Source organism: Marmota flaviventris, chromosome 18 (assembly GCF_047511675.1).
Source record: "Marmota flaviventris isolate mMarFla1 chromosome 18, mMarFla1.hap1, whole genome shotgun sequence".
Lineage (NCBI taxonomy): Eukaryota > Metazoa > Chordata > Mammalia > Rodentia > Sciuridae > Marmota > Marmota flaviventris.
The window spans coordinates 17,273,200-17,296,827 of NC_092515.1; the positions used below are offsets into that span (position 1 = coordinate 17,273,200).

Here is a 23,628-nt window from a genome sequence, read left to right on the forward strand (position 1 = left end):
ACCATATTGAAGCTGTTTGCCAGGATAAATTCCAAATGGCTCAGATTTAAATGTGAAAAAAAAAAAAAAAAGAAATTTTAAAAACTTAGACTATCTTATCTCCTGACCCCATCCCCACTCCCATGGCACTGGGTTCCTCAGTGGCCCTCACACCAGCACATTCTAGTGGATACTGCAGCCTCCACCTGCAAACCCTTCCTGAGGCTCAAGTGACTCCGCATACCACAGTGCAGTTCCCTAGCACCTAGAGAAGGTGCTCAGTTATATTTTCTTGAGAGGGAAAGTGATGGACGGACTTTAAAGGGTACCTGGAGTATGGTCCATAGTATGCTATTCTCTTAGCTTTGGTTGAATGAAAGGACAAGGACAAGGGAATTGAGAGGAGCAGTGGAGCAGCCTGAGGGGAACTACGGGATAGAGACAAGGGGCTACAAATTCTGGCCATGCTTTCTTTTCAATGTTTTATTGGGGGATGTGAGGTGTTGGGGTGAACAAATGTGAAATTCTTGATTCTGGTTTGAAGCCCCTCTTTTTTTTTTTAATACCTTTATTTTCCGGGCCCCGCTGGTGCTAGGCGAGCACTCTACCGCTGAGCCACAATCCCAGCCCCTTGAGGCCCCTCTTCATCTGCACAGCTGTTGCAAAGCTCCCTGGGCCTGGACCCAGCGCAGCCGCCACTGGGGCAGGGACAGGCCCTGGCAGAGCTCCCCGGAGAGGGTGGCTTGGCCTGGCTGCTCCCACCTGGGAAACGGCATAGTGTCAGAGGGAAGGCCAGCCTTCTGACCCACTCTGGCCTTCCACCATCATGACCTGCGTCTTCACTTTCCACCAGGCTTAGTTCCCTCCCTCTCTGTGCCAGCCTCTCACCAGTCTGACAGGACTCCCTGCAGTTTAGGGACTCGCTCCAGTGCCTGTTTCAGCAAGTTCTCCAGCCTGTTCAGAGCCTGCCCCAGGTTCTCCTTCTGTTCCTTTTCCTGGGATGCCTGGATCTGCAGCAGCTCTGGAGGTTAGAAACCAGGGAGGCAGCTTTGAGGCCTCTGGCTTGCCGGAGCCTTGCAGCCAATAGGTCACCAAGTCTGCAGTCACCCAGTCTTGACCCCAGCATCTCTCCCAAACCTGTCCCTCTTCCTAGGTCCTCATGTCAGGGCAAAACCCCCCATCTCCACCAGGTCTCGTCCTGGATGCCTTCTTCCCTACCTTCATCAGGTCATGGCCACCCATTCAGCTTCCAAAGTTCATGTTTTTTGTCTCTCATTCCGTTTTTTGTTTGTTGTTTTTGCAGTACTGGGCATGGAACCCAGGACCTCGTGCATGCTAGGCAAATGCTCTGCCACTGAACTACAACCTCAGCCCATGTTTACTGAGTTTATTTCTCCTGTCTTCTTACTCCACTCTCAGCCTCCCTCATATTCCAGGCCTCAGTCTCTTACTCTGGTCACATTTCAGAGCACCAACCTGGCACCCATGACCGGGCAGTCATAGTCATCCTTCTGAAGCCTGAACCTGATCCTCTCTTTTTCCTGCTTAGAACGTTTCCCTAGGCCCCCCAAAACAGAGTCCAAGTCTTCAGCCTGGTATTTGAGTCTATATTATGTGGCCCCTGCTCACTATCCTTGGAAAAAAATCTGACCCAATCCCAAGGCCTGTGTGAGATACCATTTTCCCTTAGGCAGCCCTTTTTCTTTAGCATCCCTCATTGCAAGGCTTTCTCCTCAGCCTTCTCCAGTCTTAACTCTTGTGGTATTTCTCCCTAGGACTATGACTGGGCCTAGCCCCTCTTCATGTGCCCAGCTCAGAGCAGTTATAGATTATTAGCATGAGCAGATCTCTTGAGCCTGAATCCTGACTCCATCCTGCCTTACCTATGACCTTGATCATGATTCTTGTCCTTACTTTAGCTATATCTGTTGGTAAGTGGACTTAACTGAGTCATAGGTTTGTGGGGCAGGAAGCAGATTGGAGAGAGCTCTGGCAATTGGACCCACAGGGCTTGTTGACAGGTTTGAGGGCAGGTTGGGATCTGGGAGGAATTAAGGACAACTGCTCTGTTTTTAGCTCAAGCACCTGATGAGGAGGGTGGAATAATATACTGACAGGAGGAAACCAGGAAGAAAAGAAATAGAATTGCTCTTTGGAGTAGAGGGAAGTTATAGATATAAGGTTCAAGATGACCATGAAGTTGGGCATAGTGGCACATGTCTGTAATCCCAGTGGCTTGGGTGGCTGAGGCAGGAGGATCACAAATTCAAAGCCAGCCTCAGCAACTTAGTGAGGCCCTAAGCAACTTAGTGAGACCTTGTCTCTAAATAAAATATAAAAAGTGGTGGGGATGTGGCTCAGTGGTGAAGCACCCCTGGGTTAAATCCCTGGTACCAAAACAAATAAACAAACAAACAACAACAATAAAAAACCCCACAAAAAACAAAACCCCAAAACAACAACAAAAACAATGCTCATGAAGTAGGGACATGCTGTGATGTGTCTTGAACTGTTCTTATTTTTCCTATACACTGTTCCTTTTCCTTGGGGTGAGATGGAAGGCAGGGAGACCCAAACTCAAGGGTCTGAAAATGGTTTCTTCCTACTTGCCTGATGGTGTCCCTAATTCATCTCTCATCAATTCACCTCTTCCACTTATTTATATTTTGATTCCTTGCTCTGTGCTTCTACCATGGGTTTCTTGGGACTGGCCAGCTGTCTCCTTACTCCCCATCAAACTATTTGGGCTGGCATCAGGATATCTGTGAGTTTCTGTTTTCTTATCTGCAAACTGCGGGTCTTAATAATCCCTTCCCTCACAGTGAGGAGTCAAAGAGACGATGTATATACACACCCTACAGACACCAAGTGCTTGCTGCCTGCCAGGTACAGTTCAATGCCGTATTTGGGTCACCTGACTGAATCTTCCCAGCAACTCTCTATGACACTGTTACTTTGCTTACTCCACTGAGGAGGAAACTAAGGCATGGGGAGATCATTCGACAAGGGAAAGGGTTGACAAGAGAATCTTGGTACTTGTAACTCCATAGCCTAGTTTTTAACCACTCTATTTGGGGGTGATGAGTGAGTACTCGGCAAATGGATGGCAGTGTGGTCTAGTGGTCAGGAGCACAGGCTTACGTCAGACTACCTGGGTTCAAATCCCAGCTCTACCACGTAGGCAAACTACTAAGCTCTCTGTACCTCAGTTTCCTTCTCTGTAAAATGGGGAGAACAGCGCATTTACTACACGGGCTTGCCATGCAGCAAACAACTGGATGTGCTTCAGCACACAGGAAGCACTGACTAAGCAGTGGGTGTTGTCTGTTATTACTTGGGAGGCTGACGTGCTGAGAATGCTCAGGGAGGCTGGATGTGGGAAGCAGTGGAGGCCTACCCTGGGGGGATGGTCCCGATGGCAGATGGGTCTTCATGTGGAGCAGATCCCCACAACGGAGACTCTGCTGGTCCTGGAAGAATAGAAGGTCCTGATGAAGAGAGGCAGCCTTTGGGAGGAGCAGCTCTGGTGCCTGGAAGGAGGGGGAGAACAGTCACCTTGGGGTGAAGATTGGAGAGGGCAGGGGGCAGATAAGTCATAGAGGACAGGCACTTACCTTCCCTGTGGGCAGCCCCAGTATGTGGCTCAGCGCTATGAGGCTAGAGCCCTTTGGGCACATGGGGTGCAGCTGGTGGATGGATGGTAGGATCGTGGGCAGGGGCTTCAACCTGGGGTGGGGGAAAGTCCAGATTGGATAGAACACTGAAAGGCAGGTTTGAGTTCTAGAAGTCTGGGGGCCTAAGAACTTGAAGGCAGACTAGATTGGGGCTGGTGACCTAAGGGTGAGGTCTGAGCAGCCTGCAAACATTGAAGCTACATTTTTTTAAGGAGGTGAAGGGAGTGACAGTCACCCATGGCAGGGGAGACAGGGATGGCCTCAGTCTTACCCTTCAGGGCTGTGCCGCAGCAGGGTGCCCAGCAGAATGTGGGGCAGATGTCGGGCTTCCTCCTCCAGACAGCGAAGCAGCTCCTGGCTCTGAGGTACCACGGCCTCAGAGGTGGGGACAATCTTCCGCTGAACCAAAGCCAGTACCTGTTGGGAGGGAGAAAGTGGATGGGCAGCTTGCTTCCACCCAGCCTCACCCCTAGCAGATTTAGTCCCCCATTCTACACCTTCCCCCACACCCATCTCACCTCTCCAGGACTGCGGCATAGGCGTGTCTTGCTGGCTGAGTTGCCCTTGATGAGCAGGCGGATCTGTTCCTGGGTTTCCTCCTGGGGAACCAAGATGCCCTTCAGAATAGCTGTGTATCCTTCCCTCCTCAGACCCTATGCAAAGGGTCCTGCTTCCTCTTGGGAGTTTCACCCTGAGCTTCCTCTCCACTGGCAGGCCCAGTTCCTGTTCACAGGCTCTAAGCCTCCAATCTGGCCCTCCACCAGCTCCAGGCCCTGCCTCTCACCACCAGCTGGCGCCAGTGCAGGATCCGCTGCTGCTTGGCCTGCAGCTCCCTCAGCAGAAGCTGCCTCTGCCCAGCTGCATCCTCCAGTTCCTTAATCTGGGCCCTCAGGGCCTTGAGCTCTGCCCACAGTCCACAGCATCTAAGTCCCAGTATTAGCACTTTCCTGGGGGACAAGCAGAGAAAGCAAAAGAGAGAAAGGGGACTGAGACCCACACTGGGAGGAAGAGATCCGCAGGGATGCACAAGGAACCACAAACACTGGGAGACAAAGTGTGAGGAAAGGGAGGCAGGGGCAGCCACAGAGGTAGGACATATCCCAGGTCTACAGATGCCAGGGAGAGAGATGGTCTAGAGGCCTCTGCTGGAGGAACCCCCTTACCTCTCACTGGATCCCAGGGTACGTCTCTCTATCTCCTCGACCAGGCCCTGGAGGTGGCCAGTCAGGATTTGACGCTCCTTCAGGAGAGCACCCCGCTGGGTAACAAGTGCACCCACAGTCTGCCAGCCCTCCTGGGGTGGGTACAAAGTTTGTGTGGGCATGATCCATGGGGATGAGGGGACTAAATAGGTCTTGGGAAGGTACCTAGGGTTACCTGGATTAGATGCCCCATGGATGGCAAGGCCTGGCTGGAATCTGACTGGTCCGGTGCCTGGGGACTGGGGTGGGAGCAAAGCTGCTCAGGGAACAGCCCTGTATCCTTGCCTTGGTACTTGGAGGGAGCCAGTGACACCCACCTGCCACAATGGCACTGGGCTGCAGTTCTACCCCATGCCTGTTCCTGACCCTGTCCCAACTCACCCACCCACATGCCTGCCCTGAATGTAGGAACATTGTACTCCTTACCTGGACAGCTCCATATCTCTGAGCCCATCCCCTCTGCACAAGGATCGAATCTCTGCTTCTCGCTCTGCGGCCAGGTACTCCAGGGCAGCCAGGACATGGCCTGGAGGGTGGTTTGTCAGTAGGGTCTGGTGGATAAAGGTGAAGTCAGGGCGGGGGCAGGCTTGCATGATGGGACCCCATGGGAATGAGGTAGGGATGAAGACTTATGAGCAGGCACCCGATATTTTCACAGGTCTGGAGGGTGTGGCCTTTCCTGATGGTCCTGCCATCTCACCTCCACTGAGCCAAGCCACTGCTGGTATGAAGTTCCAAAGTGGTCATCCTGAGGGCTTCTGTTGGGGTGGGTTAAAGGGATAGAGAATGTTATAAGACAAATCAAATACCTCTGTGATTATTACCACCCCACACTAAAGTAGGGACTGTCCCCATTTTACATATGAGGAAACTGAGCCCATGTAGGCATGCTAGACTGGAGATCCTTAATTCTACAGTTTACAACCCTTGGGGCTTTTACATGCGTGCTAAACCTGGGATGCTTTTGTGACCCCAGCTAAGCCTCCGTGTCAGAGAACCCCTCACCTCCCTGCTTCCTTAGCTGGGAAAGGGTCTCTTCTGGTTACTTTGAGCCTCCCAGGCTTCCCCAACCCCATAGCTGTGACTATCACTTTCTGCTTCTTTTTCTAAAAATTTTTAAAGTTGTAGATGGACACAATACTTTTCTTTATTTTTATGTGGATCAAACCTAGTACCTCACACATACTAAGCAAGCACTCTAATACTGAGCTGCAAGTGTGACCATTGCTTTCTATAAGGGGTCATGGCTTGGGAACCGTGTCATGGTAGGGCCTGGACTTGATACAGCACAGAATCCCAGCAACCAAAGAATTAATACACAAGTGACTTTCTGCCTTTAAAGCAAAAGTTCTTTGGAGGGTTCCTGGGTCCTGGGAACACTTACAGGATGCTGCCACCCCTGGCTTGGAGAAGATTCTGCAGGAACTGGGCCCGGAGGACGCAGGCTGTTCGGACATCACGCTTTGGAGGAGAGGACAGAACATGATAGGGACCCAGATGCCAGACTGACCCCAGTCTTCTCACACCTTCTTCTATGGCCTAGGGTCTTACCAAGACAAGAGGCTCCAGGGCCACAGATGCTGATGTCAGGGGTCCAAAGGTCACATCCACTGTGGCCTTCCTGGAGGAAGAGTGCAGTTGGGGCAGGTTGTACCTGGGAGAACAGGTGTCTGTGCCCCACCCTTCCTACTGCCAGCCTGGCTAGTCACAGGTTTTGCTGAGCCTGGGTCTTAGGGGCCACCTCCAAGATTAAGCCACGGTTATGTCCTGGCAGGACTACTGCATGAGCCCCCTTCACTGGTCTTTCTGCTTCTCACCCCTGTAGTCTGTTCTCTACCCAGTGGTCAGAAATCATGTTTCATACAACCTGGGGAAGATGAAGTCACTGCTCAAAACCCTCCACGACAGTGGGACCTTTCCCTGACATGTTCAGAACGACAACGTGAATAACAGGCAGTCTTTCTAGCACTATACATAGCTTACCACATATAACTATCATATCTTCCATAAAAGGGTGATATAACTATTATCATATTCCAACAAATCTTAGAAATTGAGGTACAAAAAAGTTAAGTCCCTTGCCCAAGCTCACACAGTTATAAATGGCCAAGGTGGGGCATGAACTCCATCTACCAGTAAAACTCCCATGCCTCCAGGGCCCTCTGACTGCTTCTCCTATCTCACCTCTTCATCTTGTCCCTCCTGTCTTCAAATACTGAGCTGTATTTGCCTCTTGGCAGCTCTTCCTGAAGGCCAAGATTGGAGCCTGGCTGTTCCCTCTCCATGAATATTTGTGCCCCAACCCAGGTTACCTCCTCAGAGAGGCCTGTGCTGAGCACCCTAGCTTAGATAGCAAACACCTTTCCCTCGGTCACACAGTCTTTTCTTCATTGAACTTATTTCTCCCCAAAATGACAGAATCTGTTTCCTAGTTTGCAGTCAGCCTTCTCTGCATCAGAGCATAAGGTCCAGGAGCATAAACAGGGGCCTGTCCTATGTCTATTGTTGTTACCCAAGAGATGGTGCAAAACTAACTGGGCTTATGGGCCTTAGATCCTAGGGTTGGTTGTGCAGAATTCTGGAACCCAGTAAGGATCAGGTAAGAACATTGGGATCTCAGAGGTAAATGTGTGACCACCTGGTGAAAGCTGGTCTCTTGGGCAGATGAGGCCCACCTCTCTATGTCCTGTAGGCGCCTGAGCTGATTCTGCAGCTGCTGTGTGGGGACTCGCAGTCCGTGCTGCTGTCTTCGCAGGTTTCCAGCTTGGGCCCGGAGGAGGAGAGCTCGATACTGGGTGTCCCGTGTGCTCTGCAGCATCTGCTCCACAGCCAGGTCTGTGGGAGACACAGGGGTCAGCACTTTTCCCACCCAGCATTACAATGCCCACCTTCCTGGCTCCATGGGTCACCCTGAGCCTCAGCCTCTCGCTCCATCAGCTCCAGGTTCTGGTCTAACTCTTGGATCTCTGTGCGCAGGCGTGCCACTGCAGCTTCCAGCTCCAACTTCCGGCTGACCTGGTGAGATCAGGTATAGAGTCAGATGCTCGTCTGAGTGTGGCTTAGCCTGGCCTCACTACCTTTTGGGAGGCACCACATTCTTATCTACCAGGGGAGTGGTTAAGGGGTTTTTCTATGCAGATTCCTTGTCTGATATGAAGCACTGGTGTACCCTCTGGCTCCTCTTTTCCTCATGGATTGTTTCACTTATCCTCCCTGCAGGTTTTATTTTATTTTACTTTTTGTTTGTGCTACATTTCTGTCTCAGTGGTGATCTCCTCCCTGAGTCCCACACTGAGGAGTCCTGAGGTCTTCTGAAAGTATCCCCCTGAGTGTCATCTGGGTTCCTTGCACTAACTGGATCACAAACTGGCCTTTGCATCTCTTCCAAATCTGGCCCATGCTACTTCTCCCCTCATCAGTTTGATGCGGAAAACCTTCAACTGTGCCTTTGCACCAGTTCATTTCTGGCTTCCCCTGGACTGTAAGCCTAGGAATGCAGATATTAGGGCTGTTTTGTGACCCAGTGACCCCAACATATCCAGCACCAAGCAGGGCCTAGAGCAGAAGATGTACAAGTTCTTTCTTGGGTGAAAGGGAATCTTACAGCATAGGCTTCTCACCTCTGGACTGTCCTGGTGGCCATACCTGAAGAAACCATGCCAGAATTAGGATATGTGTGGGGCTTACAGAGGGAAGGACAGGAAGTGTGAGGCTGTGGGTGGGGACAAGGCCAGATGGGATTGGAGAAGATAGGATGGGACAGCATTGAGAATCACTTACCACAGTAAGTTTCCCCGGATCTTCTTGACAGTGCTATAGTGGAGAAGTGGAGGAAGAGGAGTTACTGTGAGACTTGCCTGTGCCCTCTTCCTGGCACCCTCCCCTGATCCCACTGGCTCACCTCTGACTATGCACATGCTGCAAGATGTAGGCCCAGATGTCAGCCCCCTGGCCCAGACACAGCCTGTGGGGACAGGGTGTAAGTTATGTCTGGGGCACAACCCAGGTGAAGGATGCTTATAGCTAGGGTGATGGTGAAAGGGAAAGTCTTTGCTAAGGAGTTCTCACTTCTGGGGGAAGGAAGGCCCTTCTTAGTCACAGAAAGGGTGATTTATCACTAAGTATGGGGGCATCCTCATTCCAGTAACTTCCAGAGGAGGATAAATTTGGTCGGCCCTGAAGAGCTCTCATGACTAGACAGGGTCCTCACTCCTACAGATTCAGTCCATTGTGGTGGTTATTGCTAAGGGGTGGGGTGGGAATGTGGGATCACGATCAGGGCCTGTCCCTCATATACAAGATGCTCTACTAGAACTTAACACTGCCACGATAGGAAGGAGCTGGCGGACTCAGCTGTTGGGTCTTCCCCGGTGGCGACTCTCTGAAGAACCGGAAGACCCAACGGCCCGCCCGACTCACCTGCGCAGGGTGGACTCCGGGGCCCGGGACGCCGCGGGCACCCGCATCTCTTCGGCCGCCCAGCAACGGAGTTCCCGCGCTTGCGGAACTAGCTCCATGACAGCGCCCAGCCGCGGCCGCCGCCTCCCGCCCACTCTTTCAAGCGTGGCGCCCTCCTCTGACGTCACGAGTGCGCCGGCAGCTAGGCCCCCGGGGCCGGAAAGCCCTGAGCCGCCGGCTGGAGAGCGGTCCCGCTGGTCCCGCAGCGCCCAGTGCTCCCGCGTGGGCCCCACTGAGGGAGGCACTGGCGCCCATTCATCATAAATAGGGATTTGCTGCCAGGTTGTTATGGTATAGATAGATGTGACGTGTCCCCCGAAACTCATGTGAAAGACGCCGAGGTGAAATGCTCGAGTTATGAGAGCCTTAGCCAACAGTGCGCTGATTAACTGGCTGGTAACTGCAGGCAGGAAGGGTGTGTCTCCAGGAGATAGGTCTCTGGGGTCCCTGGTGAACAGAGCCCTCTCTCTGCTTCCTCTTGCCACACTCTTTTCTGTCACCATGGGCCCAGAGCAATAGATTTGGCCATTTTCAGACTGAGACCTGTGAAACCAGGAACCCCTCTTCTGTGGGTTCTTATTGGATCTTTAGCTCACAGTGACAAAAAAGCTGACTAAAACACAGTGTTTAGTTACATTGTTGCATGTATTTGGTGGTTTGTTCATGAGGCAAGAATGAGGTCACCTTATCAGCAATGATATGAAGAGAAAAACGATGAATGGTAATACGGACAAAAAAATGCCTATGATGGCCAAGCAGAGGGTTATAATAGAGGTCTTGGATGCCTTGTCATATTCTCTGGCTTGATTGTAGCGTAGTAGCGTATCGTCTGAGTTTCAGAGGAGAGGGAACAGGAAATGATGAGTATTGAAGTGGGTGAGCTATGGGACTGTAAGGACCCAGAGTGGGGTCTAAACCATAGCTCAGGTTCCCTGGCACAGGAGGGAGAACAGGGAAGAAGCTGAGAGAGGGTCAGGGCCAAGAGGGAGAGGGAGGATGAGGATTGGCATCATGCAGATTCCCACCCAGTAAGAACAGATTATTGATGGAAGGCCTAGTGGGCAGCAGCAGAGGAGGGCTATGAGTGCTAAGCAAAAGTGGTCGTTGGCTGCTTCATTTTCTGAGCTCTCATCACTGCTTTGATGAGCCATTTATTCAACCACCTGGTGGGCAGAGAGTGGATTGGGTGAGTATGGCTTCTGGACTCTGCCATTCCTTCCCATTCCCTCACTTTTTACTCTAATGCATTTCTTCTTGGTTCCTATAAAATCTTCATTGACTCCCTTTAAACTTCTCATTGACTCCCTGAAATGCCCACTATGTCCTCTCTAACTTCTCTCTATGCTTGTTTAACAACTATACATGCCCTACTTCCCACCTTCTGGTCCTATAATTAGTCTCTCTCTCTGTAACCTATTTTCCTGGGTCCTAACACTTCCTCCAAGTTCTCCACAATCACTTTTAAGATTCTATCCATTGTTTCTATTTGGCACCTTCTACTGTCCCCCAACCCAAATCCCTGTTTCTGATGAGTCTTTCTCCCCCAAACATCAATTGATACCTTTTACCATTTTGGGGGGGGGGACCAGGGATTGAACTCAGGGGCACTCAACCACTGAGCCACATCCTCTGCCCTATTTTTTGAATTTCATTTAGAGACAGGGTCTCATTGAGATGCTTAGCACCTCATTTTTGCTGAGGCTGGCTTTGAAAGTGAGATCTTTCTGCCTCAGCCTCCTGAGCCAATGGGATTACAGGCTAGCACCACCATGCCCAGCTCTTTATAGCATTCTGTTCCTATAATGCTGCCATTGACCCCAAAGCAGCTTCCTCTTTTCCCTTTTAAAACACACATGAATAATATCCTCATATTATCACTTTTAATCTGACAAATCTTCATTATAAATTTTCTTCTAAACATCTCACACTATAAAATAATGCTCTCACAAATTCAATTATAATCTGCCCCACTTTTCCCTATGAATCATTCATTGGTCCTGCTCTAACCCTTTACTGTTCACTCATAAACTACTCAGTTGCCCCATCCAAACTCTCAGGTGGCTCCTCTAAGATTTTTTTTTTTGACTACTCTACCACCCTCCCCCGTCCCCTGCCATTTTTTTTTTTTTTTGAACTGGGGATTGAACCCAGGGGCAATTCACTGTGGAGTCACATCTGCAGCTCTTTATATTTTTCATTTTGATATAGGGTCTCACTAAGTTGCTGAGGTTAGTTTTGACCTGGCCATCCTCCTGCCTCAGCCTCCTAAGTCGCTGGGATTACAAGTGTGAGCCACCGAGCCCAGCTTCCTTTTTCCTTTTTCTCCATAGTTTCTTCTTTGTCCCCTTACAAATTAGTGCCCTGTGTCCTTCTGACACCTTCTTCCTACCTCCACCAGCTTCCTAATCTTTTCAACTTCTTCTCCATCCACTTTGAACAGCCTCCCTGTTCTCCTAAATCTCCAAATAGTTTTCTTTTTTTAAAATTTTTTATTGTTGGCTGTTCAAAACATTACATAGTTCTTGATATATCATATTTCACACTTTGATTCAAGTGGGTACCAAATAGTTTTCTATCCACTTGTAACAAACTCCTGCCCCATCATTCCCCCTCTACCCCTCCTCTCTTCTCACCTTAAACATGACCAGTAGGGCAGGTGGCTCTGGTATTGCTAGGACTACACAGAGGTTCACAGGAGTCACCAAGGATTGCCTGGAGACCAAGAAGACCCGCCTCCTATCCCATATTTCTACTTCCATTGGCTGATTCGAGGTGTAATGACGCTCAAGCCTAGAAGCTGATTGGTATAATGGCCTTATGCACTCACGTGATTGGTCAATACAGGATTCTGCGCTTTCACCTTCAAAATGGACGTATAAATAGGCTTCATCTTCTTGAACCTTGGCTAAACCATCTCACCAGAGAACCCCTTCCCTACTTGCTTCCTTAGCCGTGTAAGGGGGACCTTCTTTGGCTGCACTGAACCACTCAGGCTTCCCCAAACTCAATGGCCCTGACACCTGGCTGTCCCTGTCTAATGGGGCCCCGCTTGGGAGCCCAGTTATGGCAGGGCCTGGGCCTCATATAGCCCAGAATTCCTCATGTGAATAAGCAATAAAGAAGTGAATTCTGCCCGAAATCCAAATTTTTTGCAGGGTTCCTGGTTCCTGGGAACATTCACAGGTTGTGTGCTTCCCTGACTGGGAATCAGGAGGTTCTGCAGGAACTGGGCCCAGAGGGTGCAGGCTGTCGGGATATCACCCTTGGGAGGGGACACGATCAGGAACAGAGGTGGTCATCCTAAGAGCTTCTGTTGGGGTGGGTAAAGGGATAGGGAATGTTATAAGACAAATCAAATACCCCTGTAATTATTACCACCCCACTAAAGTAGGGACTGTCATTGTCCCCATTTTACATATGAGGAAACTGAGCCCATGTAGGCATGCTAGACTGGAGATCCTTAATTCTACAGTTTACAACCCTTGGGGCTTTTACATGCGTGCTAAACCTGGGATGCCTTCGTGACCCCAACTAAGCCTCCGTGTCAGAGAACCCCTCACCTCCCTGCTTCCTTAGCTGGGAAAGGGTCTCTTCTGGTTACTTTGAGCCTCCCAGGCTTCCCCAACCCCAATAGCTGTGACTATCACTTTCTGCTTCTTTTTTTAATTTTTTAAAAAAAGTTGTAGATGACACAATATCTTTCTTTAGATTTATTTATTTTTTTTCCATGTCTTTCTTTTTTTATTATTAGTTGTTCAAAACATTACAAAGCTCTTGACATATTTCATACATTTGATTCAAGTGGATTATGAACTCCCATTTTTACCCCGTATACAGATTGCAGAATCACATCGGTTACACTTCCACTTATTTACATACTGCCATACTAGTGTATGTTGTATTTTGATGCCCTTCCTATCCTCTACTATCCCCCTCCCCTCCCATCTTCTCTCTCTACCCCATCTACCGTAATTCATTTTTCTCTCTTGTTTTTTTCCCCTTTCCCTTCACTTCCTCTTATATGTAATTTTGCGCAACAATGAGGGTCTCCTTCCATTTCCATGCAATTTCCCTTCTCTCTCCCTTTCCCTCCCCACTCTTGTCCCTGTTTAATGGTTATCTTCTCATGCTCTTCCTCCCTGTTCTGTTCTTTGTTGCCCTCCTTATATCAAAGAAGACATTTGGCATTTGTTTTTTAGGGATTGGCTGACTTCACTTAGCATAATCTGCTCTAATGCCATCCATTTCCCTGCAAATGCCATGATTTTGTCATTTTTTAGTGCTGAGTAATACTCCATTGTGTATAAATGCCACATTTTTTTTTTATCCATTCATCTATCGAAGGGCATCTAGGTTGGTTCCACAGTCTAGCTATTGTGAATTGTGTTGCTATGAACATGGATGTAGCTGTATCCCTATAATACACTCTTTTAAGGTCTTTGGGGAATAGACCGAGAAGGGGGATAGCTGCGTCAAATGGTGGTTCCATTCCCAGCTTTCCGAGGTATCTCCATACTGCTTTCCAAATTGGCCGCACCAATTTGCAGTCCCACCTTTTCCCCACATCCTCGCCAGCACTTGTTATTGTTTGACTTCATAATGGCTGCCAATCTTACTGGAGTGAGATGGTATCTTAGGGTGGTTTTGATTTGCATTTCTCTGACTGCTAGAGATGGTGAGCATTTTTTCATGTACTTGTTGATTGATTGTATGTCCTCCTCTGAGAAGTGTCTGTTCAGGTCCTTGGCCCATTTGTTGATTGGGTTGTTTGTTTTCTTATTGTTTAACTTTTTGAGTTCTTTGTATACTCTGGATATTAGGGCTCTATCTGAAGTGTGAGGATTAAAAATTTGTTCCCAGAATGTAGGCTCCCTATTTACCTCTCTTATTATTTCTCTTGCTGAGAAAAAACTTTTTAGTTTGAGTAAGTCTCATTTGTTGATTCTTATTTTTAACTCTTGTGCTATGGGTATCCTATTAAGGAATTTGGAGCCCGACCCCACAATATGTAGATCAGAGCCAACTTTTTCTTCTATCAGACTCAGTCTCTGTTTTGATATCAAGCTCCTTGATCCATTCTGAGTTAACTTTTGTGCATGGTGAGAGAAAGGGATTCAGATTCATTTTGTTGCATATGGATTTCCAGTTTTCCCAGCACCATTTGTTGAAGATGCTATCTTTTCTCCATTGCATGCTTTTAGCACCTTTGTCAAATATAAGATAGTTGTAATTTTGTGGATTGGTCTCTGTGTCCTCTATTCTGTTCCATTGGTCCACCCGCCTGTTTTGGTACCAGTACCATGATGTTTTTGTTACTATTGCTCTGTAGTATAGTTTGAAGTCTGGTATTGCTATACTGCCTGTTTCACTCTTCCTGCTTAGAATTGCTTTTGCTATTCTGGGTCTTTTATTTTTCCAGATGAATTTCATGATTGCTTTATATATTTCTATAAGAAATGCCTTTGGGATTTTGATTGGCATTGCATTAAACCTATAGAGAACTTTTGGTAATATCGCCATTTTGATGATGTTAGTTCTGCCTATCCATGAACAGGGTATATTTTTCCATCTTCTAAGATCTTCTTCTATTTCTTTCTTTAGGGTTCTGTAGTTTTCATTGTATAAATCTTTCACCTCTTTTGTTAGGTTGATTCCCAAGTATTTTATTTTATTTTTTTGAGGATATTGTAAATGGGGTGGTTGTCCTCATTTCCTTTTCAGAAGATTTGTCGCTGATATACAGTAATGCCTTTGATTTATGCATGTTGATCTTATATCCTGCCACTTTGCTGAATTCATTTATTAGCTCTAGTAGTTTCTTTGTAGAACCTTTTGGGTCTGCTAGGTATAGGATCATGTCAATCGCAAATAGTGATAATATAAGTTCTTCTTTTCCTATCTTTATGCCTTTAATTTCTTTCGTCTGTCTAATTGCTCTGGCCAGTATTTTGAGAACTATATTGAATAGAAGTGGTGAGAGAGGGCATCCCTGTCTTGTTCCAGATTTTAGAGGGAATGCCTTCAATTTTTCTCCATTCAGAATGATGCTAGCCTGAGGCTTAGCATAGATAGCTTTTAGAAATTGAGGTACAAAGAAGTTAAGTCCCTTGCCCAAGTTCACACAGTTATAAATGGCCAAGGTGGGGCATGAATTCCATCTACCAGTAAAACTCCTATGCCTCCAGGGCCCTCTGACTGCTTCTCCTACCTCACCTCTTCATCTTGTCCCTCCTGTCTTCAAATACTGAGCTGTATTTGCCTCTTGGCAGCTCTTCCTGAAGGCCAAGATTGGAGCCTGGCTGTTCCCTCTCCATGAATATTTGTGCCCCAACCCAGGTTACCTCCTCAGAGAGGCCTGTGCTGAGCATCCTAGCTGAGGTAGCAAACACCTTTCCCTCGGTCACACAGTCTTTTCTTCATTGAACTTATTTCTCCCCAAAATGACAGGATCTGTTTCCTAGTTTGCAGTCAGCCTTCTCTGCATCAGAGCATAAGGTCCAGGAGCATAAACAGGGGCCTGTCCTATGTCTATTGTTGTTACCCAAGAGATGGTGCAAAACTAACTGGGCTTATGGGCCTTAGATCCTAGGGTTGGTTGTGCAGAATTTTGGAACCCAGTAAGGATCAGGTAAGAATACTGGGATCTCAGAGGTAAATGTGTGGCCACCTGGTGAAAGCTGGTCTCTTGGGCAGATGAGGCCCACCTCTCTATGTCCTGTAGGCGCCTGAGCTGATTCTGCAGCTGCTGTGTGGGGACTCGCAGTCCGTGCTGCTGTTTTCGCAGGTTTCCAGTTTGGGCCCGGAGGAGGAGAGCTCGATATTGGGTGTCCCGTGTGCTCTGCAGCATCTGCTCCACAGCCAGGTCTGTGGGAGACACAGGGGTCAGCACTTTTCCCACCCAGCATTACAATGCCCACCTTCCTGGCCCCATGGGTCACCTTGAGCCTCAGCCTCTTGCTCTATCTGCTCCAGGTTCTGGTCTAACTCTTGGATCTCTGTGCGCAGGCGTGCCACTGCAGCTTCCAGCTCCAACTTCCGGCTGACCTGGTGAGATCAGGTGTAGAGTCAGATGCTCCTCTGAGTGTGGCTTAGCCTGGCCTCACTACCTTTTAGGAGACACCAGACTCCTTATCTGCCAGGGGAGTGGTTAAGGGTTTTCCTGTGCCGCTTCCTTGTCTGATGCAAAAGCACTGGTGTACTCTCTGGCTCCCCCTTTTCTCCTGAGATTGTTTCTCTTATCCTTCCTGCAGTTTTTTTTTTTTTTTTTTTTTTCTGTGTTAGTGATACATTTCCATCTCAGTGGTGAGATTTTCCCTGGGCCCCACACCAAGGAGTCCTGAGGTCTCCTCAAAGCCTCCCACGGATGTCATCTGGGTTCCTTGCACCAATTGGATCACAAACTGGCCTTTGCATCTCTTCCAAATCTGGTCCATACTACTTCTCCCCTCACCAGGTTTGATGGGACAAACATTCAACTGTGCTATTGCACCAGCTGATTCCTGCCCCCCCCCCCCCCACCACAGCATATCCAGCACCAAGCAGGGCCTAGAGCATAAGATGTACAAGTTCTTTCTTGGGTGAAAGGGAATCTTACAGCATAGGCTTCTCACCTCTGGACTGTCCTGGTGGCCATACCTGAAGAAACCATGCCAGAGTTAGGATATGTGTGGGGCTTGCAGAAGGAGGGCAAGAAGTGTGAGGCAGGAAGTGTCAGGCCAGAGACCTCCACCCAGAAGACCGTTGTCATAAATTCAAAAATTCTGTTTAACATAATTGTTCTTAGAGTATCAGTGTGAGGCTGTGGGTGGGGACAAGGCCAGATAGGACTGGAGAAGATAGGATGGGACAGCATTGAGAAGCACTTATCACAGTAAATTTCCCCGGATCTTCTTGACACTATTATAGTGGAGAAGTAGAGAAAGAGGAGTTACTGTGAGACTTGTCTGTGCCCTCTTCCTGGCATCCTCCCCTGATCCCACTGGCTCACCTCTGACTATGCACATGCTGCAAGATGTAGGCCCAGATATCAGCCCCTTGCCCAGACACAGCCTGTGGCGACAGGGTGTAAGGCTATGTCTGGGGCACAACCCAGATGAATGATGCTTATTGCTAGGGTGATGGTGGTAGGGAAAGTCTTTGCTAAGGAATTCTCACTTCTGGGGGAAGGAAGGCCCTTCTTAGTCACAGAGAGGGTGAGTTTCTCACTAAGTATGGGGGCATCCTCATTCCAAATGGGGTGCTCCATTTCTCCAGTTACTTCTAGAGATGAGGTGAGAGGTGGTCTGCCCTGAAGTGTTCTGATGACCAGACAGGGTCATCACTCCTATAGATTTAGTCTCCAATGTGGTGGTTATTGGCAAGGAGTGGGCAAGGAGTCAGTATCTGCTGCTGTCCCTGAAATCTGGGATGCTCTTCTTGAACTTAATACTGCCAAGATCGGGAAGCCCCAGTAATGTGGTGCTGGGTGAGGGTGAGAACCCTCAGTGAGCTGTGGGGTCCTGTCAGTGACTCTCTGCAGAACGGGGAGACCCTATGCCCACCAGATTCACCTGGGCAGCATGGATTCTTTGGCTGCCTAGCAACCCAGTTCCCACGCTTCCTGTACTAGCTCTGAATCAGGCCAGAGACCTCCACCCAGAAGACCCCTGCCATAGCTAAGCTTCAAAAGTTCTGTTTAACATAATTGTTCTTATAGTATCAGTAAGAATTTCTACAACAGAGTTTTCAGGTGGAGGGTGTGTTTGCAGAGACAGAGTGGACTCAAGGTCTTCAGCTGGGGTCTGGAGCCTACACAGAGGCGTTTGCATCTCAAAGGACTACAGTCAGATCCTGCAGAGCCAGCCAGTGGAAAGAAAGGGGAGAAGGACTCTCCCTTTCCCAGACACTAATTTTCGGAGTGTCCTTGATTTGAATTGGGTACCCAGAACAGTGAAAAAGCTGCTTTTATGTGAACTTCTACAGATTGTGAGCCTCTGAGCTCCTCCCCTTACACATTGGATACAAAGTTTTAAAACTTTCTGAACTCAAAGTTCAAAGGGGTGCTTTGACGGAGGCAAAAAAATAAAAATAAAAACCTTCGAACCTGGCTGCAGCCAATAAACCTGCTTCCTGCTTATTCCTAGGAGACGTGCCTCTCCTGTCCTTCTTCAGCTCTCTGACAGCGCCTGGCCCCAGCCGCCGCCTCCCGCCCCCTCTTTCGAGCGTGGCGCCCTCCTCTGACGTCACTAGTGCGCCAGCAGCTAGGCGCGCGGGGCCCTGAGGACCGAGAGTCCTGAGCCACCTGCTCGAGGGCGGTCCCGCTGGTCCCGCAGCGCCCAGTGCTCCCATGTGGGCCCCACTGAGGGAGGCGCTGGCGCCCGCTGGCCTCCCGTCCGCTCCGCTCACCGCCAGCTGTTGGTGAAGAGGCAGAGGGTCCTCAGTGCCCTCTTCAGGTCCTGGAGAAACGGGGCTGGCATTCGCAGGGGACCCGGCACTCACTGCTCGCGAGTTTCAGAAGCAGCGAGTCCCAAGGCTGAGCGCAGGTAGAGCAGAGAGCGTGGCCCCAACCTCCCCGCGCTACGCAGCCTTTCAGGTCCTCGCCTTTGCTCCCCGAGTCATTAGTGATCCAGGAGCTGACTCTGTGCTGCGCGGTGACCAAGACCGCCCTGGTCCCCACCGTCAGGAACTCACCGTTCAGTGGGGGAGGTGGGCGCTTCCCTAGGTAGGGATGGTAGAAAATGAGCAGCAGGGGTGGGTCATTTTGCGACAGATAGAGCTCTGGGCGTTCTGGAGGGCGCAGAAGCCTAGAGCAGAGATGTGGCAGTTCAGTGGGAGCTGGCGCGAGGTCCAGAGCAGAGAGAAACACAGGATTTTGGGATTCTGGCAAGTGGTTATGTAGTGGGAAAGGAGGGCAGGACACAGCGAGATCTGGAAGCAGCACTTTATTAGTGGGCATGGCTCAGAGGGCTAATTCCCAAAGTCTGGCCCCAAGTGCAGTAGGGCTTATGGTTTATACATAAGCAGGTTTGGGGCAAATTGAGGCAGTGGATTGGTGCAATTCTACTGGAGGATGCACCTTAGGTTCCTTATGTGGGTACAAGCTTGTCAAAAGACTAGGGAATTTCAGCTCATACTGCTTGGTGACTTCCACTGCATTAAGCCTGGGCGGGGTGGGGGTTGGTTCTTTTGTCCCAGTTATTTTGTTTTCTGCTTCTGCAAATGTGGTCATTTTGTTATAGCTACCTGACGGCCACCTCAAGCCTCTCTGGTTAAATGCCAGTAAACAGAGCTGCTGTGTACCAATGTGTGAAACCAGAGCCTTCAGCTCTTAAGGGACTAAAGTTTCCATTTTGTTCTACTGTATTACCTTTTTAGGTACCTACCTCTTTCTCATCCATTATGCTTACCTAGGTTGCCACTCTGTCCTCATTGTCCAGGACAGAGCCTGACTCTTTAGTTATTGGCGAAATAAATGGGGGTAAGGTGATGGCATGTGACTACAGTTGGATACCCAAGGAGGAGGCTAGGCCAGGATGAGAGGTGTAGAACAAGGGCAGGGCTCGACCAGCGTGAGGCTGAGAGGCAGGTCAGCGGACACTGCCTGGATGGGTCATGAGGCTGGACTGTAGTGGTGGGGGCATCAGGGAGAGGCTCAGAGGTTCAGGGTTCCTGGATGGGGTGAACCTTGAAATGGGGTCCTGAGAGCAAGAGCAGCTTTGGGGAGAAGCAAGGATCAGTGTGTGACCCTGTGGGTTACAGGTGTCATGGAGACATCCAAGGCTCGGGCCTCTCAGATCTAAGGACAAGGGACCTTGCTTGCCACTGATATAGCAGGTTTGGAGAGAAGCTGAAGATTCCTTTGACTGCTTCTCAAAGATTGAGGAGCAGAAGAGAGCGTCAAAGGTTGATGTAATTTGGTGGGCTTCCAGGAATAAAAATTGGCAGTGTTGACTCCTGGATGTCTGCTTTCTCCACAGCTGTCATTCCCCACAACCATCTCCACCCTCAGTCCTGTGTAGTGTTGACTACTTAAAAATCAGTCAGTTATACACCATGTCTGCCTTGGGTCTATGAGCTTTTCTGAGGGCTTTGAAGATGAGTGAGAACTTTCAAATGTATTGGCTGTTAAAAGAATGCAAAGAGAAGTCACAGGGTTGGAAGAAATATTTGCAAAACTCATACCTGATAAGGGATGTGTATCCTGAATATCAAAGAGCTCTTGAATTCAACAGTAAGAAAAAAGCAATAAAACTAATGGGCAAAAGATATAAACAGATACCTCACCAATTGCATTACATATGGCACATAAATATACAAGATTCTCAAATTCATCAGGGAATTGTTAGTTAAAACAATAATGGGATGCCACTAGATATCAATTAGAGTAGCTAAAACCTAAAACATTGACAACACCAAATACTGGTGGGGATGTAGAAGAACAGGAATGCTCATGCAGTGGTAGCAGGAATGCCAGATGACATGGCTGATTTGAATGAGGGTTTGTAAATTCATCATAGAACTAAACAGTCTGACCACACAATCCAATGCTTCTGAAGGATATTAGTCATATGTTATGGCATACTCTTTTGTGTGTGCGCGTGCGTGCTAGGGATTGAACCCATGGCCTTTGTGCATTTGAGGCAAGCACTCTACCAACTGAGCTATATCCCCAGCCCCATGAACTGGCACAGTCTTGTTCCCTTTTTGGTTTGTTGACAGAAGCATAACACCAATTTCTAGAGAAACTTTTTATTTTTTATTCTTTTGGATGCCACGGGAATTAAACTAGTGTTAGGCAAGTGCTCAACCACTGATTTTACATCCCAAACTCAATAAAATCTCTTTTTAATATACTAGCTATATACATTATATTTCATGTGTTATGTGACTGCATATTAAATTTACTTGATTATCAGAGAATGTGGTCATGGTAGACTCTTGTGATTCTTGGGTGGCCTAGTATCTAACTTTCCCCCTACCTGGGAGGCCTTCATCTCCTAAAAGAAAGCCCTCCTCATCCTGTCAAAAGAGATAATGGTTAGATCCTCTTTCAGTTTTCCATGTACCAGCTTAACTGCTCTAGCCTGGTTGTTCCTATATCTGATTAATCTTGTAATTATACCCAATTTATAATAAGATTCTTAAACATCTCTTAAAGTATTATTGTCAAAAGTATTATTGCAGAAAAGAGAATGGTAAAAGTTGTAGAATAAAAACAACTAAAAATTTTTGGCCACTTACACTTCTGCTTAAAATGGAGTAATAGGGATCAAATTAAATTGTCTGAACAAATTTGTAAAATGAGCTAAAATGTATGACACGACAGTCTTGAAGCAATGCATAGCAGGCAATAAAGGATGGTGACCCTTGAGAAGAGAAGCAGAGAAGGGTGAGCCTTGGCTGACTGCCTGTAGAGGTTCTAGGCTTCAGTGCAAGGAGCAGAGACTGAGCAGACCTCATCTTCCTTAAACTGAGAAGGAGCGAGGAGTGCACAGAAGGCAGGACCATTTGAGTTCACAGGGTGTGGTCCTGGAGAGGAGAGAACAGGCCTGGAAGGGAACTGCACGGGGTTCCCCACCAGTATTCTGTAGAGTGTGTAATGATACAAGCATGTGCAGGAGGAAACTCCCTGAGGGGAGAGGAAGAAACATCTGAGACTAGTAAAGGGAACAATCTTCAGAGCCACAATGGCCAAGGAACATGGATGATACTACCTACTGAACACCTTGTAGTCAGTGGGTACTGGGAAGAGATTGTTACTTTAGTTGCAGGGAAAGATTAACCCTAGAACAAATCCTTCTTTGAAACTGACTAAAAATGATTAAAGGTGTGAGGCATGGTGGTGCAGGACTGTAATCCCAGCAGCTTGGGAGGATGAGGCAGGAGGATAGGGAGTTCAAAGCCAGCTTGGGCTGGGGATGTGGCTCAAGTGGTAGTGCGCTCGCCTGGCATGCGTGGGGTGCTGGGTTCGATCCTCAGCACCACATAGAAATAAAATAAAGATGTTGTGTCCACTGAAAACTAAAACATAAATATTAAAACTTTTTTTTTCTCTCTCTTTTAAAAAAAGAAAAAAGCCAGCTCCAAAAACTTGGTGAGGCCTTAAGCACCTCAGTGAGATCCTGTCTCTAAATAAGATGTAAAAAAGTGCTGGAGAACTGGGTGCAGTGACCTAAGCTTGTGATCCTAGCGGCTTGTGAGGTGGAAGCAGGAGGATCTTGAGTTCAAAGCCAGCCTCAACAATTTAGCAAGGAGCTAAGCAATTCAGACCATGTTTCTGATGAAATATAAAATATGGCTGGGGATGTGGCCCCGTGGTTAAGTCCACTGAGTTTAGTCGCTGTTACAAAAAAATTATACATACATTGATGGGGAGGAGACTTAGAAGAATGAAGCTATTAGTTACGTGCATTCTTGAAAGAATTTTCAAGAATATCTATAGAAATGTATATATTCCATTAATGCATTCCACTATTGTTGTGTATTTTTAAAAATTTTCAGTTTAAGAAAAAAAAAAAAAAAAGAAATGTATGTATTCCAGAACCCAACAACAAAATTAACATTATCTGTTAGCAACGCTTAGGATGTGGCTCAGTGTTGGAATACTTGCCTAGCATGTGGAAGGTCCTGGGTTCATTCCCCAGCACACATACACACACACAAAAAAAAAAAAAAAAAAAAAGAAAAGAAAAGAAAACAAAACATATCAGTAAAAATCATAAGGCATGTAAAGAAGCAGGGAAATATGTCTCATAATGAGGAGAAAATCAGTAAGTTAAAACTAAGCCATAATATACATAGATGATAGAATTGTAGGCAAAGATATTAAAACAGCTCTTATAACCATATACTATGTGATGTAAGTGCTAGAGGATATTAAACATTTATGTATAGGCACGAAAGAGAAAAATACATGTATTTCCACTTTAACTTCTGGCAGTGAAAAGTCAACATTTGAAGTGAAAAAAAAAAACAAACAATGGCTAGGCATAATAACAGATTCCTGCAGAAGACAACGTTAATGAAGATATACATATTATTTATCTTTTCATCCCTTTTATGACTAAAATATGTGATGAGAACAACTTGGTGGAGGAAGGGTTTATTTTGTCACATGGTTTCCAAGGTGCCCATCCATGGTAAACAAGCACCCTTGACCTGGGCCTGAGGTGAGGTTGAACATCATGGCAGGAGGGCATTTCTGAAGAAAGCTGCTCAGCTGAGGCAGATCGGGAAGGAGAGAGAGAGAGAGAGAGTGAGCACGAATCTAACAGGTGCCAGACAAGAGAGAATCCCTAGGGACACACCCTCAGTGACTAACTTTCTCTAGCCATGCC

At 47.9% G+C, this 23,628-nt stretch overlaps 2 protein-coding genes across 2 annotated transcripts; both read right to left on the minus strand.

The window, feature by feature from the left end:
- Positions 1–447: 447 nt before the first annotated feature.
- On the minus strand, positions 448–9,418 carry Haus5 (HAUS augmin like complex subunit 5). The gene is made up of 19 exons (XM_071604296.1): positions 9,275–9,418; positions 8,757–8,819; positions 8,636–8,668; positions 8,476–8,500; positions 7,765–7,870; positions 7,531–7,690; positions 6,407–6,476; positions 6,240–6,316; positions 5,556–5,613; positions 5,282–5,406; positions 5,031–5,094; positions 4,817–4,947; positions 4,438–4,600; positions 4,172–4,252; positions 3,925–4,070; positions 3,594–3,705; positions 3,377–3,509; positions 868–1,000; positions 448–741 (listed from the first exon to the last, which is right to left on the minus strand). The coding sequence occupies exons 1-19, from the start codon at positions 9,370–9,372 to the stop codon at positions 624–626; spliced, it is 1,896 nt and encodes a 631-aa protein (XP_071460397.1). The 5' UTR covers positions 9,373–9,418; the 3' UTR covers positions 448–623.
- A 4,001-nt stretch (positions 9,419–13,419) lies between these two features.
- LOC139702655 (HAUS augmin-like complex subunit 5) lies at positions 13,420–19,685 on the minus strand. Its single transcript, XM_071604189.1, has 7 exons — positions 19,675–19,685; positions 18,983–19,095; positions 18,594–18,703; positions 17,301–17,362; positions 16,924–16,948; positions 16,252–16,357; positions 13,420–16,177 (listed from the first exon to the last, which is right to left on the minus strand). Exons 1-7 carry the CDS (start codon positions 19,683–19,685, stop codon positions 15,873–15,875), a joined length of 732 nt encoding a protein of 243 aa, XP_071460290.1. The 3' UTR covers positions 13,420–15,872.
- Positions 19,686–23,628: the final 3,943 nt, after the last annotated feature.